Here is a 19,480-nt window from a genome sequence, read left to right as displayed (position 1 = left end):
CCCAAAAATAAAGTCTGACACTGTTTCCACTGTTTCCCCATCTATTTCCCATGAAGTGATGGGACCGGAGGCCATGATCTTCATTTCCTGAATGTTGAGCTTTAAGCCAACTTTTCCACTCTTCATTTTCACTTTCATCAAGCGGCTTTTTAGTTCCTCTTCACTTTCTGCCATAAGGTGGTGTTATCTGCATTTCTGAGGTTATTTTATGTTTCTCCCGGCAATCTTGATTCTAGCTTGTGTTTCTTCCAGCCCAGCGTTTCTCATGATGTACTCTGCATAGAAGTTTAATAAGCAGGGTGACATATACAGCCTTGACGGACTCCTTTTCCTATTTGGAACCAGTCTGTTGTTCCATGTCCAGTTCTAACTGTTGCTTCCTGACCTGCATACAGATTTCTCAAGAGGCAGGTTAGGTGGTCTGGTATTCCCATCTCTTTCAGAATTTTCCACAGTTTATTGTGATCCACACAGTCAAAGGCTTTGACATAGTCAATAAAGCAGAAATAGATGTTTTTCTGGAACTCTCTTGCTTTTTCAATGATCCAGTGGATGTTGGCAATTTGATCTCTGGTTCCTCTGCCTTTTCTAAAACCAGCTTGAACGTCAGGGAGTTCATGGTTCACGTATTGCTGAAGCCTGACTTGGAGAATTTTGAGCATTACTTTACTAGCATGTGAGATGAGTGCAATTGTGCGGTAGTTTGAGCATTCTTTGGCATTGCCTTTCTTTGGGATTGGAATGAAAACTGACCTTTTCCAGTCCTGTGGCCACTGCTGAGTTTTCCAAATTTGCTGGCATATTGAGTGCATCACTTTCACAGCATCATCTTCCAGGATTTGAAACAGCTCAACTGGAATTCCATCACCTCCACTAGCTTTGTTCCTAGTGATGCTTTCTAAGGCCCACTTGACTTCACATTCCAGGATGTCTGGCTCTAGATGTGTGATCACACCATCGTGATTATCTGGGTCATGAAGATCTTTTTTGTACAGTTCTTCCATGTATTCTTGCCACCTCTTCTTAATATCTTCTGCTTCTGTTAGGTCCATTTCTGTCCTTTATCAAGCTCATCTTTGCATGAAATGTTCCCTTGGTATCTCTAATTTTCTTGAAGAAATTTCTAGTCTTTCCCATTCTGTTGTTTTCCTCTATTTCTTTGCACTGATCGCTGAAGAAGGCTTTCTTATCTCTTCTTGCTATTCTTTGGAACTCTGCATTCAGATGCTTATATTTTTCCTTTTCTCCTTTGCTTTTTGCCTCTCTTCTTTTCACAGCTATTTGTAATGCCTCCCCAGAGAGCCATTTTGCTTTTTTGCATTTCTTTTCCTGGGGATGGTCTTGATCCCTGTCTCCTGTACAATGTCACGAACTTCATTCCATAGTTTATCAGGCACTCTATCTATCAGATCTAGACCCTTAAATCTATTTCTCACTTCCACTGTATAATCATAAGGGATTTGCAACTGGCACACTAATCGCAGGCGGCTGTGACCCGCGCACTAAGCGCGGCCGAGAGGAGCTACCCCACGTCTGAGGTCAGGGGCAGAAGCCGGGCGGACCCCATGCCGGAAGGGCGGCGGCCAAAAGGATTTATCCCACGTCCGAGGTCAGGGGCAGCAGCCGAGAGTGCCAGGCTGCGATGGCCATGAACAGCCTAGAGGAGATACCCCTTGTCCAAGGTCAGGGGTGGCGGCCGGGAGGAGCCACCCTGCGTCTGAGGTCAGGGGCGATGGGCGAGAAAGCATTCTAGATGAGTGCTTATCATCTGATACAGTTGATGAAACTTATCACTGGGTGATGGTCCTAAAATGCCTCAGGCATCACACTCTTCACTGGAGCCAAGAATAAATCAAGAAGATAGAGAAGGTAGGAATTAACTTTCATAGGGAATTACAATGGTGAGTGGAGAGAATACAGCCAAGCACTCTAATATTTTCTGTTTCTGTTTACTTACAAGCTCTGTACTTTGTAAAAACTGTCATTTAAAACTATGGGAAGAGCCTAAAATACTCTGATTATGGCAACTTTATCATCTCTAACATATATCTAAATCAACAGCCCCACCATAGTGGAGCCAACAATAAGAATTATGAGCAGTAATTTCATTTAACATTTTGATCATCAGGTAAATCAGGTAAATTGCTTACCTAACTGTTCACAGTAAGTAATTTCACAAGCATTACTTCCATGTAGATACACAGGTATAATTAATATCCTCATTTTCAGATGATGCAATGGAAACCAGATTGATAGTTAAGAGCAAATAAGTGACAGAGCAAGTACTCAGCAAAAGCTTCAGCCTACAAGTCTGGGTTTCTTCTCACCGTATCCTATTTTTACTATATTCTTCAAAATGAATTAAAATCACTAAATCTGTTGAAATTTGCCAGTGAATGTATTTTATACATTATCAAGTCATTATTCCCTATGGTATAAATTATTCATTCAAAGAGAGAAAAATCAGGAAAGAAAAATAACATTCGCTGGTGACTCACTATTTACTAGGTGGGACATTTTTATGGTTGTCACAGATATTCTAACAAGCTAACAAGCATATAAAAGTTCATTCCTGTCCCACATTAAAATAATTTTAGCTGGGAAAAAAATGATATAATTACTATTATCATTTTGCTTTTGAAATTATTGGCTACAAGTCTCTCATTTAATTAGGATAAGCTCTGATTTCTCAGCAATCATTTTGTAGAAAATCTAGTCTATAGATTATTTTCAAATATGACATTTTTATGAATACTAAATTTAACAACTCATGAAGTTGACAATAATGTTATGCTTCATAGACATTTAATAAAACATGTATTCATTTAGATTTTGCCTTTTTATCATAATCTCCAGAGAATTTTCTTTCTTGGTTTCAAGCCTATTTTTTGCAGACCACTGAAAAACCTGTAGCCCCCTAATGCTATGTGTCTGGTACCTGATAAATAAAGTGACCTGGGGCACTATGCCAGGCACTTTGCAGACCTTACCTCATAAGATTATCTATCCAGTAAAAAAAAAAAAAGAAAAAGCACGCTGAGCTACAGATAATAGGTTGCTGCAGCAAAACCCCAGAAAATCTATAAATAAGGAGGATGATCTCCTAGGAATTCCTACCACACCAGCAATTTTAGTGTTCTCTATTTAAATAACAGTCAAGTTCAGGGGGGGAATTGCAGTGAAAATAGAATATTGGAGATACAGGGATATAATCATTTTTTTCCTTTATAAATGTTACTAGAAATGTTAATCATGTATGGACTTTATTTCATTAAAATATATCAATGTCAGTTCATTAGTTGTGACACATATACTAATGTATGGTCTTAACAACAGGTAAGAAGGATGTGGGGTAAACCAGAACTCTCTGTATTATCTTTGCAATTTTTCACTAAGCCTAAAATGATTCTAAATATTTATTTTTATAAATAGAATCAGGAATAAAAGTTTTTAAACAGAAAAAATATGGCCCTAATATATTCTTTGTATCCTTTCCCTTTCATTCCTTCCCCTTCATGGATATTTCAGTCATAAAGCCACTGGATGGGGAAGTGCTAACTGCCTACATAGAGGGCAGCTTGTTAAGGAGGGACGAAGTTCAAGTGTGGTGATTAAGTAATCACACAGAGAGAAGGCACCAGATGCCCTGCTGTTAAAGAGTTACAAATGTGGAAAGAAAGAAAATTAGAACACCATGCTGTGGCAATGAATTAGAATTGGAGGTTTCAGCATGAGCAATGGTTTTCAATATACGCGTAGAAATATCAATGTAAGTGTGTGTATGTGCCCTGTTCACTGAGAATGACCTGGGTTCAGTTTCACTTCAATAGCAACTAGTAGACCTAATGCCCTGATATTAATTTCAAAACATCATTCTTAACTAAAAGAAACTAGAGCCCTTTAGACTAATAACTGGGTAGTAACTGGTTCTTATTTTTGGAGGGGAACTTGATAATATGATTCTAAATCCTTAAAGAATATATAATCATTTCTCCAGATATTTCACATATGTAAGTATCTTAATGAAATTATGAAATGAATTAACAAAAATGAAATCTGTCCATTGGCATGAGTCCAAGATGTATACTTAGTTTTGCTTATTTTAACAAAGAGATAGACAAAATTCTCAAGAGTCGAGGTTTGGTTAGTAAGGGCCTATATAGCCATTAAAAAAAAATGTTATTGATTTATATTTTATTAACACATTGTATGCTTTTATATACTTTTACACAGGTTTTTTAAATATATTTTTATGTACTTTTATACTTATTTATGTTTTATTAACTCTAAAAGTCCTTCATAATATATTGCTGAGTGGTGAAAACAAAGTAGAAAGCCATATAATAATAACATGGTATGAAAAGTGTGTGTGGTGTCAGATCAGGGATCTTTATTGTGTAAACTCATAATATGTGAAACTAAACATACCTACACACAACTGCAATTAGAAAGAGAGAATCACAGAATATACACAATTGCTAATTTCTTAAATGATGATGTTCAGGTAAATATCATTTTCCTTTTCTTTGTTTTCCACAGTTTCTATAAGAAATGTATACAACCTGGTTATATAAAATAATAAAGAAGTGGAGGCCTTGCCAGAATACATGTGAGCCATTTCTCAAGTTGGTTCATCCTACTTAGCCTTGGTCTCTGAGACTCTGGGCTAATCACCATTATTGAAAATGGCAACCTTCTGCTGGCAGAGAAAGCAATGCAGCTGAGAGGCTGAAAACACCTGGGCAGGAGGCATTCACTCTTACTGAAAGTGTTGACTGCTCTCTCTTCACAATCTGATAAGGGAGAAGACAAATCAATGTTGTCAATAAAGAGAGTTTCTGTGTCCTTGAGAGAAGACTTTATGCATAGAAAAGATCATTCCTAGGTTTCCTTTTGTTTTAAAGCTTAAAGTTAAATCTATTCAAGGTGAAAATCTAAAAGCCTAACTCACCTTTAAGTTTTTAGATCAATTTACAAATTATTAATGTAAAATATTTTAATAGTAACTTAAAAGATTTTGATTGATCACTTGTCCAGTTTTTAAAAATAATTATTTTGAAAGTAATCTCTTTAAAAATTGTCTATCTGATAAACTGAATAGGTTAGATAGGTAGATAAACAGATGGATAGATATAGATACATATGAAATCTTAAAGGATTCCCAGGTGGCACAGTGGTAAAGAATCTGCTTGCTGATATAGGAGACGCAAGAGACATGAGTTCCATCCCTGGGTTGGGAAGATACCCCTGGAGTATGAAATGGCAATCCACTCCAGTATTCTTGCCAAAAAAATCCCATGGACAGAGGAACCTGGCAGGATACAGCCCATGGGGTCACAAAGAGTTGGACGTGACTGAGTATGAGCATGCACACAAGATAAAATCCTGAATGATCCAATACTACATGTAACTTGGTAAGAGTTCAACTTAAAATGAGTCAATCTAAAAATCTAAATCATTTACTCTATTACACATTTTAAGACAGAACCATTTTAAGATGTTACTTGATAGGGCAAATTCTCTTACACACTAGAAATTCTTAAAATAACACGTACACACAGATCTCTTCTTTACACAAAAATATTGCTGCTAAAACATTTAACTATTTAGGTATTTCTACTGTAAATTATAAATCTTCCAAGGTTAAAAACTGTTTATCCATGAAGGAATGGATATTGCTAAAAATAGTTTTGAGGTTACCTTCTCAATCAATTGAAGCTGCATGTTGGTTGGAGATTTCAATCAAGCTGCTGACTGGATTTTCGTCAGTGCCATTAAGGGTCACCTTGAGCCCCATTCATGGTCTATTGAAGTGAAGTGAAGTGAAAGTCGCTCAGTCATGTCTGACTCTTTGCGACCCCGGGGACTATACAGCCCAGGAATTCTCCAGGCCAGAATACTGGATTGGGTAGCCTTTCCCTTCTCCATGGGATCTTCCCAACCCAGGGATTGAACCCGGGTCTCCCGCATTGCAGGCGGATTCTTTACCAAATGAGGCACAATCAAGGGAAGCATGGTCTATTACAAGGATTTAATGAGGGTTGTCCCTGGTGGCTCAGAGGTTAAAGCGTCTGCCTCCAATGCGGGAGACCCGGGTTCGATCCCTGGTTCGAGAAGATCCCCTGGAGAAGGAAATGGCAATCCGGAGAAGCCTAGTAAGTTACAGTCCACAGGGTCACAAAGAGTCAGACACGACTGAGCGACTTCACCTCACCTCACCTCAATGAGGGTTGAGTTCAAAAGCCTTGAAAGTGACATAGCACATATTATAGGTTTACTTATACCCTTCCCAAATTTTTAAGTTAGATTAACTTTCATCCTGTTAACTATGATATTTAATTGAATCCAACAATGTGAGTCACTGCTTCATTCAGTTCTGAATTATTTTTAGATTCTTTCCATTAGGACTACAATTCCTACACTTGCATATATTCCATAACATTTGATTAAAAGTTAGATCTCTCACACCAAGCAGTCATAATGCATAAAGTCTTTCTCCTGATGAACATGTATGTATGCACATGTATTTTGTAGAGAAAGCAGGAGTGAGAAGATGGTCAAATTGCTGGTAAACTGGTCAGTTGAGGGGCACAGGAATTTTGCTGTCTTTTTGCTATCTTATTTTCTAACCCAGGCAAGTTGATAATATATGTTTAACTGACAAAGCTTAGGAAGTAAGTTCTATTTCTTAAAAATTTATTGTTTATTTCTAAAGAATCAGAACACTTCTCCAGTCTACTTTTTTGGAAAAAAGAATTTAAAGTGCAAGCTCAGTTGCTTGGCCCACAATGTGGTGTCACATGGGCATAAGAGGTCAGCTGCATCAGAGCCACCACGCTACCACTCACCCTATAGCTGCTGCTGACAGCGGAGTCCCAACACCTGCAGAACCTAGCACCTTAGTGAAGTTATTTTCATCTCAGCTATAGGTACACCATCGACTACAGAATTTAAAAGTGAAGGAGAAAAAAGGCTGCCTCCTCCTTGTTTGTACTTTCCTAAAGGCAAAAAGGTACAGTAGACCTAGTTGTGCTCAAGAAGTTATTCTAGAAACAATTATTTACTGATTCTCGATGCCAAGAGAATGTCAGAAGGTAAAATAAAAGCAGTCCATGATCTTGCAGAAGAGTTACAGCTGCAAATCCTTATATAGTTCTCACCAATCTAAAAAGAGCTCCCATTTTATCTGTGTCATGAATAAAAAGACATTGGCACCCAGCACCAGGATTATCATCTGCCTACTCGGAAAAATGATTAATTTAAGATAAATAGATGCTGGCTTCAGACACTCTGATTGTATTTCCCAGATACTGCTGTAGCAACACTCTCCACTCAGATGTTATCTAGTATTCAGAGGATGGCTGTTTCCTGCTCACAAAACACAAAGCATTCCAGATTTAATCTAGCTCCCTGTACGATGTGGTTGAATTTTTTTTCCACTTTACCATCACCCCTACCAATACAAATCTCTTTTTTAACTTTTCATAGCATAAACTTCTTTTTTTTCCCCTTTCTATTTCATTATAGAAAAATGGCTTAACTATAAAGGATGATAGTGAAAGTATGCCACTCAAAACAAATAAGTCAAGTAGAAAATACCAATCACAATCTGATCATTTAATTTTAAAATTTTGCAGAGCATGAGTATGCTCTAGTTATCCCTGAAAAGATTTTTATTCTAAAGATCCTCTTTTTAAAAGTTTACCTTATAAGTATAAAGTTGTCTTCCTTCCAAAAGGCTATTACATTTTTAAATTTCTTTAATTCAATTTGTTAAAGGCAAAGGGGATACGTACTAGCCAGTATTTTTTTTTTTTTGATACAATAAAAACATGACCTAGAACAATTTTCCTCCTTTTATGAGACATAGATCTCAGAGAATGACCTTATAAAAAATCTAAGGCTATTCTGATCCTTAAATATATCACTGAAAGCAAAGTCTAACAACTAAGGATGATCGCACTACTTGTCTTCACATCTGGAAACTCATTAAATATCACTCCCCACAATCCTGTGAGCCTTCAGTCAAGAGATGAAGCTTAAAAGTATGTTTTCCTTTTAACTATAGTGCTGTCTTACTGAAAATCACACATACACACACACAAATGAGATATGGGTCCATGGTAATTGAATATGGTTCCATGGTAATTAGATATAATATTTTGTGGAATAGAGATTTAACTTGTCAAGCAATGACTAGGCCAGGCTATTTCTCTACCTTGTGAAAGACTCCATAAAACTGCCAGATATGAAAGTAATCTTATACCTTCAGCTCTGTTTATGATGAAAACAAAGTTACCCTTCTCATCAAGTCAAAACCAAAAAGTGCAGACTTTAAAATAAAATTTAATAAAAATTATCATTGTAAACAGGTATAATCACAGCAATTATAACACAAACAAAAAGTTGTTTGGCCCAAAGAGTTGATAATTCTAAGGAGTAGGTAACCCAAAGGACCTCTATATTTGATCCTAAAATTTGCAATATGATTCAGATAATTTTGTATTTATAGTTATGTTTTAAGGCATCTTATAACAATAGCTGGATTTTTCTGAGTATATCACAACTGAACAAGAGTGGCATAGTCAATTGAAAAGTTTTGTCAGAATACAAAATAATCACACAAAAATCATAATTATTTCTACTAACTAGATCCTATTGGGTTAGGAGTTAAGACCTTCTAGTTAGTTCAGCCAATATCTTACAAAATGTAAGCCTCAGAGCCTCTCAAGGCTGAAAGAGGCACAATATAATTACTTATCAATATTTCAGCATACAACAACACACTAAGTCCAGAATAGATTTGCCTAGGATCCCTCCAAGAATAAGTACCCATAGTGAAATGGTTTTTTCTATGAGGTCAACAGTGGCATATATATAGCTGAGAGGTCTCTGTAGTAGAAACAAGGAAGTATAATGACAAGTGAGGCATAGACCAAAATGGCTTTTATGCATCTCCAGCAGATGCCAACACTGAAAAATGGTGATGGAGGACCAGATGCCTACACTGCCCCCACTGTCATGTTACTGAAGACTCTGGGAATTGGTCCTCCAAAGTAGTCACCTTAGTAAACTTTCATTTTCTGTAACTCAGTTCACAAATAAAGTGACATTTATAATCACATATATTAAAACTAATGATATTTAGTATCCCACAAGGCTCTGAAATGTCCAAAACTGCTATTGTTCGTATGTTTCTGAAGAAATATTAAATTTTCCTGAATTAGAATGAGCAAAAGAGCTTTGAATTCAGCATAGGCTGAAAAGGTTGCACAATAACAAAGATTTGCTGCTAAATTAACAAAATCCATTTACATGTCTAAGACAGCCAATTTTTAAAAATATTTCACTATTCTTTCTTTTACTATTTACATTGTTTCTCTGGTTACTTAAAATATATATGATTACTTAGACTTGGAATAATAATACTCTCCCTTTAAAAAGAAATGCTTTTTTTTTAATTTTTAATTTTTACTTTATTTTACTTTACAATACTGTATTGGTTTTGCCATACATTGACATGAATCCACCACGGGTGTACAAGCATTCCCAAACAGGAACCCTCCTGGGGGTTAAAGAAATGCTTTTAAAAGTATCATTGTAGCCTAACTCTTCATTACATTTATGGAATACAACAATATTTTAGCAGGCATTTCTGACTCTAAAATTGTGCCTTTCCAAACGCCTTGAATACAGTTATTAATACCATTAAATGTGGCACCCACATATTATTTCCCTGTGTAAAAATATGTGACGGTTCTCTATTGAGCATCACTAAATTCAGATTCCTATAACCTTCTTGAATAGCTCTAGCACCACTTTACTCATTGAAACATCTATCATATTTCCTCAAAAGTACTCTAGGAAGAAATATCATTTCCCTCTTTCAGTATTTCATGTACACGTGTTCTTGTCATCCTTCCTATAAGATAAGCAACTGGAGTGTCATATTATTAATTTGCCTCTTTGTCCTATGTCTTCCTTAACAGCAAGAGGAATTTGTTATGCCAGCAATTCTAAGTTCCCTCTCAACTCTGAACTTTGTTTAGAGTTCATTTTGTTCATTCCCCACAGCACATTGATCAGAGGTAAACCAAAAGCAAGAACCAAAGTAGATATTAGCTTATTGATGCTGTGTTCTAATAAATATAATGTATAGACCAGAGTAAATATTTGTACTGAAATTATAAAGATTACTCCAATCATAATTATATCCAATACTTTGGCTACCTGATGCAAAGAACCAACTCATTGGAAGACCCTGATTCTGGGAAAGATTGAAGGCAAGAGGAGAAGGGGACAACAGAGGAGATGGTTGGATGTCATCACCGACATGATGGACATGAGTTTGAGTAGGCTCTAGGAGCTGGTGATGGACAGGGAAGCCTGGCATGCTGAAGTCGATGGGGTTGCAAAGAGTCGGACACAACTGAGAAACTAAACTGAAGTGAATCATAATTATCTTTGTGTACAGAAAGATACTCAGATATTTTTGATACTCAAAGATCCATTACTCAGAGATTTTTGAAAAACTAAATTGTGATTCGTTGTGCTAATGTCACATGACATAGAGCACACAGCAAGTTTAAGAAAGCCATGTATCTTTGGAGTTCTTCTAAACATCAAATAACCAGAAAATAAATCTTGTAAGGGAGGAAAAGTAACAAAGCTCAGAGTTTAGTTTTATTAGCAGTCTCCAACATCTCTGTTACAAGGGATGATCCTAAAATATTTTCAAAGCATAGGACACATGGATTCTATTCTCAGACTCCACTTTACCGGCTGGACACAACAGCAATTTAGTAAAAGACAGCATTTTAGTTTTTAATAGAAAAAAACTTAGGATCACTGAAGCATAATTACCCTATAATCCTCCTCTATAATTTACTATCAGATACTTTCATTCTTTACCACCAAATGTTTTGAAGAGTGGTCTACTCTTTGACCACATTGACTAACTGATCAATTGCAAACCGGTTTCTCTCAGCCACTTTATTACTTTTTTTTAAGGCTCCAGGAAACCTGTAATTGCTGATATTAGTAGGTCACCTCAGTCCTCAAGCTTTTTTACCTATTTAGAATTTTACTCTACCATCTACTTCTATACATCTCTCTTATAGTGACCTTCATGGCCCTGCGTTTCCTTTGTTCTGCACCTGCAATGCTCTGCCACCTCTTTCATTGAGTCCCATTTGCCCACTTCTTAAAGTTAGGTTTACACGGTACTCTTCTCCACCTACACTGTCTCGTTTCCTTTCATTATCTCACGATCATTTTGGTTCTCATGGTTTCAACTCTTCCCTCAATGTAGGAGACTATCAAATTTGCATCACAATCCAGACTTCAGTTCTCCAGATTCTAATTGCATTTATACCTACATCTTTCTATGGCAACTCCATTTCAACATAATACATACCAACTATTTTTCTTCCAAAATCTAGGTTTCCTCCTTTATCCTCCATCTCTATTTAAAAAAAAAAAGCATAGACTTTGTAGTTACTGACATTCAAACCCACAGAGCATCTTTATATCCTTGCATCTCTCATGTCTCACATCCAATTAAGTCATGAAAACCTTGGTGATGACATGCATATTCCCTCCATCTCAGCAACTCCTTTAGTTGAGATTCTAACTGTCCATATGAGCTAAAATTTTTGAAGACCTATCTTTCTCTCAGTAGTATGCCTTAGGCTAGTTATGCAAACATTTCACTTCATGTAAGATTTTTCTGGACTCCTACACTGTGTCTTGATAACTGCTCCATCTTTCATCTTTGTGTCTTCCTATCTTGACTCAGTCATTAGGCCCAAACACCCCTTGTTTAGCCTGATTCAGGATCCAACATTTTATGAATTCTACCCATCAGTGGGCTGATAAGTGAGCCCAGAGTCACAAGCAGAACAAAACGTGCATTACCTTTCATCGAACCATCACCACAGCCCTTTTTTTTAGTGTTAATTTCTTTTTCTGAACAGAACAATAATGTAGACAAGCTTAGAATATTATGAATATACAACACAAATATCACCACCAAATTCCACTAATTTTAACATTTGGCTAGATTTCTCTCTACTCTGTTTTCTATATTTTTAAAATAAAATTAGGGTCACAGAGTACATATAATTTTGTATATTATATTCTTTATTTTAGAGAATGCCATTTTTCCCTCCACTTAAAATATTCTTCAGATGGTTTCAGGGCACCATAGTAATCCATAATTAATACATCTATTCAATTTTCAAAGTTTTCTTTTAATTCTATAATAACCATCTTTACATTAAAATCTTTGCCAATTTTATTTCTTTATTTCTTTATGACATGTATCTGGAAGACATATTACTTAATCAAAGATTATGAGTTTTTAAGCTTGTGAGCTATACCATCAAATTGCTTTCCAGAAAAGCTAAACCAAAGTTGTCAACTGGCAGACAGTAGGGCACTAATTTGCCAACTGCAGAATTCTGAAAAGGGCTCTGGCTGCCTCCAGTATCCTACACCTCTAATTCCTCTGCTCTTCACAGGCAACTTTCTAAAACACAGTTAGGATTACACGTGCTCAATCGTTCTCTCCTACCTCTGAGCATGTGTCCGGGTTCTCCAAACACTGGATGCAACTTCCTTTCTTGTTTTCCACTCCCTTCTTCTGCTTACCCTCAAGTCTATCCCAGCAAACCTCCTCCAGGAGAGGCTTTTGCAAATATAGAGAGTTCCATTCTACACTAATTAAATAAGAACAGGAGTCAGCTTAAAAAAAAAAAAAAATTCTCCACAAGATGTCTCTAATAGCCAAGGTTTAAATCACCACAAGCCAGACCATTCTGCCTTAAACTGAAATAGACAGAGCTACTGGGAGAACCTGTCAGAAAGTCACTTTACTTTAAGCAGACCTCACTTTAAGTGGACCTCACTTTAAGCAGACTAACTCACACCTTTTAGGGCTAGGGACCAGGAATCAACAATTTAACAAACCTGCAGGTTCTGTGGTCTGAGAACTACTCTAGTCAAGCCAGACTCTTCTCATTTTCTTAATGAAGTGAATGTATGTCTTCTGTTCTCTATGCTTCAAGCTTACAGTCTTTTCCAAACCCTCCCTGACCCCCATCTCTACTCCACCACCACCCACCAGACATCATGCCTGGCTTTGCTTATTCTTCCAGCAACATTGAATTGTTCTAGCATTTGTGTTTTCAGTGTTCATTGTTTGTCTTTACTGTAGTATTTCTTCTCTCCAGCCCTGTATTAAATGTAATTGTGTAGACTTTAAGCTCCAGTAAGAGGATTGAGTTTTTCATGTGCGGGTACAATATCTGACTCACAAGAATACCTCCACACTGTCTGGCATATTTTTCTACAAAGACTAGACATCTGTTAAATGCTTATACTAAATGACAAAGTATTTCTAGCCTGAATCTCCTTGATAAATAATTACCAAACACTGTTCCATAATGTTTTTGCCAAGAGAAAAAACACTCAAGAATTAAACTAGTTTCCCTTTTATTTTTTATAAATCTTAAAACACCTAAGTATTCTCTTGGTAACTAAGCTTACTCTGGTTTGCTCTGCTAAATCAAATATGTTTTGTCTACTTAATAATTTATGTATACCTGAACTACTGTAAAAATAAATCAACTATGTACCACATGCATATTTGCTCAGTCTTGTTCAGCTCTTTGCAACCCCAGTGGACTGTAGCCTGCCAGGCTACTCTGTCCATAGAATTTTCCAGGCAAGAATACTGGAGTGGGTTGCCATTTCTTACTCTAGGGGATCTTCCCAAGCCAGGGACTGAACCCATGCCTCCCACATTGGCAGGAAGATTCTTTACCACAGTGCCACCTGGAAAGCCCAAATTAACTATACTTCAATTAAAAACAACAACAACAAAATGCTTAGTGAAAAGTTCTACCCAAGTTGTTAGCCATTTTTTTTTTTAGACCATTGATTCTCTTACACTAAATGTATAGAAGGGTCAACACATTGAGAGAAACAGTAGAAGGTATCTAGAGTGTTCTGTTTCCCAAGTACATGAGCACAAATGAAAGGTTAGAGTGGGATCTGATATTCCAGATAGAAATCAAGTTCAGCTAATCCTGACATTGTAAAGTAATGAATTCAAAACACTTACACAAAGCCACTCCCCAGTTGTTTCCCTGAAGGCCATGCCCAAATACGACCTCTCTCATTAAACTTTCTAAGAAATCCCAGCCATCCTTTCTACCTTAGTGTTCTAAAGCACAAACATTTGTCTGGTTTTATTATGTTTTTCATAGACATCTCCCACCCCAATGGACTCTAAACCCCTAAAATTAGCAACCAGGTATTTTCCACATTTGTGATTCTTACAGTGAAACATATTATCTGGTGCATCAAAGGTGTAGATAAATCCAAAATGAATGAGAAATTAAAGACAGTACATCAATTTTTTGGATCACAGGTATAATGTAGGAGTTTTCCGTTCAATTTACTTTATTAAAACCATATGCTAACTTCCATTTGTAGTGGAACTTTCATGTCATAGAAGAGCAAAGAATGACCCTGTGATGATGAAAAGACAGAATAATTAATCTTCTCTTTACCTCAGGTAGACAGAGCACGGAGGCTATTGAGAGCATATTTAAATTGTGTGCAAGGTACTTGCATACCCCATACCTTAGTTTCCTCTTCTATAAATTACTGGCAAAATTAGATGTTCTTGGGGCCTTCCCTGGTGGCTCAGATGGTAAAGAATCCACCTGCAATGTAGGAGACCTGGGTTGGATCCCTGGGTTGAGAAGATCCCCTCAGGAGGACATGGCAACTCCAGTATTCCTGCCTGGAGAGTCTCTTAGACAGAGGAGCCTGGCAGGCTACCGTCCCTGGGGTCACGAAAAGTTGGACACTGAATGACTGAGCACATCACACAGCTGTAGGAAAGAGGGCAGGGGAGTAGCAATGGTATGCGGATTCTGAAAGAAGATATGGGGAAAGCTCTAAATTTTCAGCTAGAGATGAAAATTATTAATATGTGTGATTGATGAACAGAATAGGAACAAGCATGCTTGGGTTGGGGAGCAGACAGAATGGGGTGGTTCTTACAATTTGCAGAGACCTATGCCTCTGAAATAAGAAGTATATGCCAACCTTTAGTCATGAACCAAAAGAGATGTTGAAGAAATGATAACCATGCTAATGAAAGAAATAAAAGATCAATGGCAAAAAGAATAACAAGGAGGTAAAAGATTTCTTAGGGGAAAAAAAAAGCTAATTGGCAGTACTCATTTCAAAATAAACTATATTCTGCTTCTTACACCCATATAAAAGTGAAATCAAACTTGCCAAAAGGAATTTGCCAATTGTCAAAGCAGAAAATTGGCAGCTCTAATTATACTTGCTACAAATGAACAAAATGAATACTCTCCACGAATCACATTCAAAGCTGTCTAAAGTCCTGAGTAGCATCCCAATAGTTGGATAGTCTATATTTGATTATTTTTTTATAGCCTGACTTGCTTTCACAACAGACTCGAGTCATCTAAAAGAAATTTTGTAAATTAAAACAATAAATTTAAAATAGTAAGGGTTAAATAAAATAAAAATAAAACTAGACCAGGAATAGCAGATAAGTAGGGGTGGGAACATCATCCTGATTTGAAGGTCGGCATCAATCCTTATCACTCTGGGAAGCCAGAGATTGGTCTCTAGGTTTCCTAACAGTCGAAGAAGAAAAGGAATATAATAGTTCATGATACATCTCTCTTTATATCTCAAGGAAATTACATTATCAGTTTTTCAGAAGGTAACATTTAAATTTTAGGTATCAAATTTAAATGAAAGAAGTGTTCACTTTTAATTCAATGTATGCTATTAGGGGGGATTCCCTAGTAGCTCAGACAGTAAAGAATCTACCTGCAATGAGGGAGACTTGAGTTCGATCCCTGGATTGGGGAGATCTGTGGGGGGTGAGGGGTATGGCAACCCACTCCAGTATTCTTGCCTGGAGAATCCCCATAGACAGAGGAGCCTGGGGGGCTATAGTCCATGGGGTTGCAGAGAGTCAGACACAACTGAAACAACAAAGCACAGCACAGATATTCTTGACTAGATGCTCACATGGCACAGCGTAATAACCAATTAATGGTATTTAATCTGTTCTCCTTGTCTTACAAAGACAAAAGGACATTGGGAGATTGTTTCTTCAGAAACATTTGGCTCCAGAGCATAAAGGTATGCACTGAGAGAAATAGCAGAAGTAATTTAGAGTGTTCTGAAGTAAGGAGATTAGCCCTGGGTGTTCTTTGGACGGAATGATGCTAAAGCTGAAGCTGCAGTACTTTGGCCAGCTCATGAGAAGAGTTGACTCATTGGAAAAGACTCTGATGCTGGGAGGGATTGGAGGCAGGAGGAGAAGGGGACGACAGAGGATGAAATGCCTGGATGGCATCACCGACTCGATGGACATGAGTCTGAGTGAACCCCGGGAGTTGGTGATGGACAGGGAGGCCTGGCGTGCTGTGATTCATGGGGTCGCAAAGAGTTGGATATGACTGAGCGACTGAACTGAACTGAATTGAACTGAAAGTGAAAGGTTAGAAAGAAATTTTAAAGCAAAATTCTATAATCTAATATTCCACGTAGAAATCAAGTTCAGCTAATTGCATGCAAGGTACAGCGCTCATCTGTGCTTTGGTTTCCTCTTCTATAAACTGTGGACAAAAAGAAGAGAAAATGTCTGGGATTTCCAGGTCCACCATCTAGCTGAGTTGCCAGTGTACTTTGGCCCTTTAATACCATTGACATTCGGATTTCCCAGGGCACCATGGAAACCAGAATGGAACACAGGGCACCTGAGAACACCCGAGACACCGGCAGTTGCAAGAGTGACAGAGCCAGTGGGACCTCGAGGACAGGAAAAAGGGGGAGGCACTTGAAGAAAGAAAGAAATGGACTTGCAGGGAAGAGAGAAAGTTTGGTAAGAACACTAAGTCAAAAGTAACAGGATTGTTTATCTCACCCCTACAACAACAACAAAAGAAAAAAAGCCATTTCTGAGGTCTATTGATAGAAGTTTAAAAAAGGAACCCAAACTACTTCAAAAGTTCGCTCTAATTATCCAAGCAATACTATTAACTTTCACTGTACTGAGTAAAGGTTAAAGGAGCCAATTAGTAGTTAAGAGATTCCCAGATTTTTAAAAATTTATTGGTCAGTTAAATGTATAAATTGAGGAATTATCGTAAAAGCTATCCTTTAAAACGTTTGACCAAAAAGAATCTGTATTTACCATTATATAAATGAAAAGACATTTTAATGTAATGCCAAGGCTACAGTATCAGGATTCGCGGGTGGCTCAGATGGTAAAGCATCTGCCTGCAAGGCGGGAGACCCGGGTTCAATTCCTGGGTCTGGAAGATCCCCTGGAGAAGGAAATGGCAATCCACTCCAGCACTCTTGCCTGGAAAATCCCATGGACGGAGCAACGTGATAGGCTACAGTCCATGGGGTCGCAAAGAGTCGGACACGACCGAGAGACTTCACTTTCACTTTCACTGTTAATATCAGTGGATACATTCATCTTTGTGTGTGTGTATCTATATGGTTCAAGATGGGGAGAAAAAAATTCTATAAATTAAAAAAATAATAGTAATAATGTAAACAATGATACAGTGAACTTATTCTAGATTAAGCTCTATCTTCTTCCTACCACCCAGTTTGTTGGAGAGTTTCTTCCTGTGATATGAGTGCTAGTTATCTCATTGTAAATTTTAAAACAAAATTCTATAATTTGATTCTTGTTTCAACAGTCTCTTATATTTCAAAGATACTATTTATTGATAACACTTGGAAGCATTCGAACAACTATGTTTTTTTTTCTTTTTTTTTTATGGTCACAAGAAACAAAAAAGAGTTTATCACCAAAGAAGTAGCCTGGTAATGTAACTACTGTAATAAGCTAAAAAACGGAATCATCTGGCAGAATAAATAAGACTCACCATGTCCTTCGGAAGCCATCCCCGAAAGACCAACAAAAAGAATTTGCCACTGGAATCTCTAATGCCACAAGTTCCACGTAGCAATTACTTGCAATTTCAGGAAGAAAAGCAAAGACTACAACTAAAGAAATTCCTTCTTCATAGGATGTTCCTAGTGGCCAGGATAACAGCAAACATAGAAAAAAAAGATATTGCTGACTACTATGAACAACTGTTTCAGTCAATTTTGAAACGACACCTAGGAGAAGCAGTGACAGGATTGTTGCTCATATATCCTACTTCCATTCTGCATATCCTGGAATCCTCCAGTGGTACTTTGTACCAAATTCTTTTAGATTACCTGAGCCATAAAAAGGATGACATGGAATTTTTTATCCAAGGAATGAAGATGATAGTCATGTCCCACAATGTCCCAACAAGGCTCTTTATGCAGTGGCATGTTTCAGTAATAAAAGCACCGGTCATGTACCTAGACGACATGACACAGACACAGTCCCTGCAAGAGGTCATGACAGAATTTCTCATCCAGACACACAAACTAGCCCTTCACCTGTTTAAGACTGTGAAAGTGAGCCCTAAAGGCCCAGGAGACAGTTTGCACCAAGCTGCACCCGAATTACTCCTCCCAGAACAAATAATAAAGTACTTGTGCAACTCTGCAGAATTAATGGACCCAGAAGGTTTTATAAACATGTACAATAAACCCATACATGTCACCTTAGATTCTGAGGTGGTATGGCCCGCTCCTTCCCGTTTCTAGGATGAAGAGAGATGATGTGGTCAATGTGGTCAAATCTCTTATGGAATGTATGCTACTTAAATAAAAGGAAAATATGCCTAAAGTTCTCTCCTTAAAAAAGGAACAACATGGAGATCTACACAAAGGTAATAGATTAATCTTTAAAAAATATGTTGAATTAAACTTGAACATTTATCTGGTCTAATATTAAATTCAACACATTATTTTCAATGGTGAAGGGTTTTATTAAGGTTATAAGTTTCTCAAAGGCTTATATCATATTGATGGAAAAACTTAATTTTATAATGAAAAATAGAGATGAAAGACGGCAAACACTAGATTCAGATTCTCATTCATTCTCTCAACCATCAGTGAGAAGCTGTCACCACATAGTAATGTGTTCTAAGAGTATACTATTTCAGGAAAAAATACAACCCTTCAGTTGGTTGCAACCTAAAGTTGGAGGTGAGTATGTATAAAACGAAATATGGCATATGATACATGTGATTGTTATTACAGTAGCAGTATGTAGGAAAGACTGTAACAGCTCAAGTGAGGGAGTCATTTCTATATATATGATCCCTAAACTCAGAAAGCAAAACCTAAACTTTCAAAATAGTTTCAAACTCTCATATTCTGGATGACATAATCAAGAACATTGAGGCAATTATAAAGCTAAAGAACACAATAGTTTTTTGAAATGACTAAAAAATACACTGTCAGAAAGCACTGAATTCTTTCATGCAAATCATTTACTGAGCACCATTCACAG

General features: G+C 37.2%; 2 protein-coding genes across 2 annotated transcripts in view; one reads left to right on the top strand and one right to left on the bottom strand.

Annotated features, from left to right (window-relative positions):
* Positions 1-19,480, bottom strand: part of ZNF804B (zinc finger protein 804B) — a 574,892-nt gene that overhangs the window by 516,850 nt on the left and 38,562 nt on the right. The gene's annotated exons all lie outside the window — the stretch shown is intronic.
* TEX47 (testis expressed 47) lies at positions 17,971-18,729 on the top strand. The gene has a single exon (XM_052639098.1). The coding sequence runs from the start codon at positions 17,971-17,973 to the stop codon at positions 18,727-18,729; it is 759 nt and encodes a 252-aa protein (XP_052495058.1).

The sequence above is a fragment of the Budorcas taxicolor genome, chromosome 4 (assembly GCF_023091745.1).
Source record: "Budorcas taxicolor isolate Tak-1 chromosome 4, Takin1.1, whole genome shotgun sequence".
In the NCBI taxonomy this organism is placed as follows: domain Eukaryota; kingdom Metazoa; phylum Chordata; class Mammalia; order Artiodactyla; family Bovidae; genus Budorcas; species Budorcas taxicolor.
The sequence above is the reverse complement of the archived record's forward strand: the minus strand, read 5'-3'. Positions and strand labels throughout refer to the sequence as shown.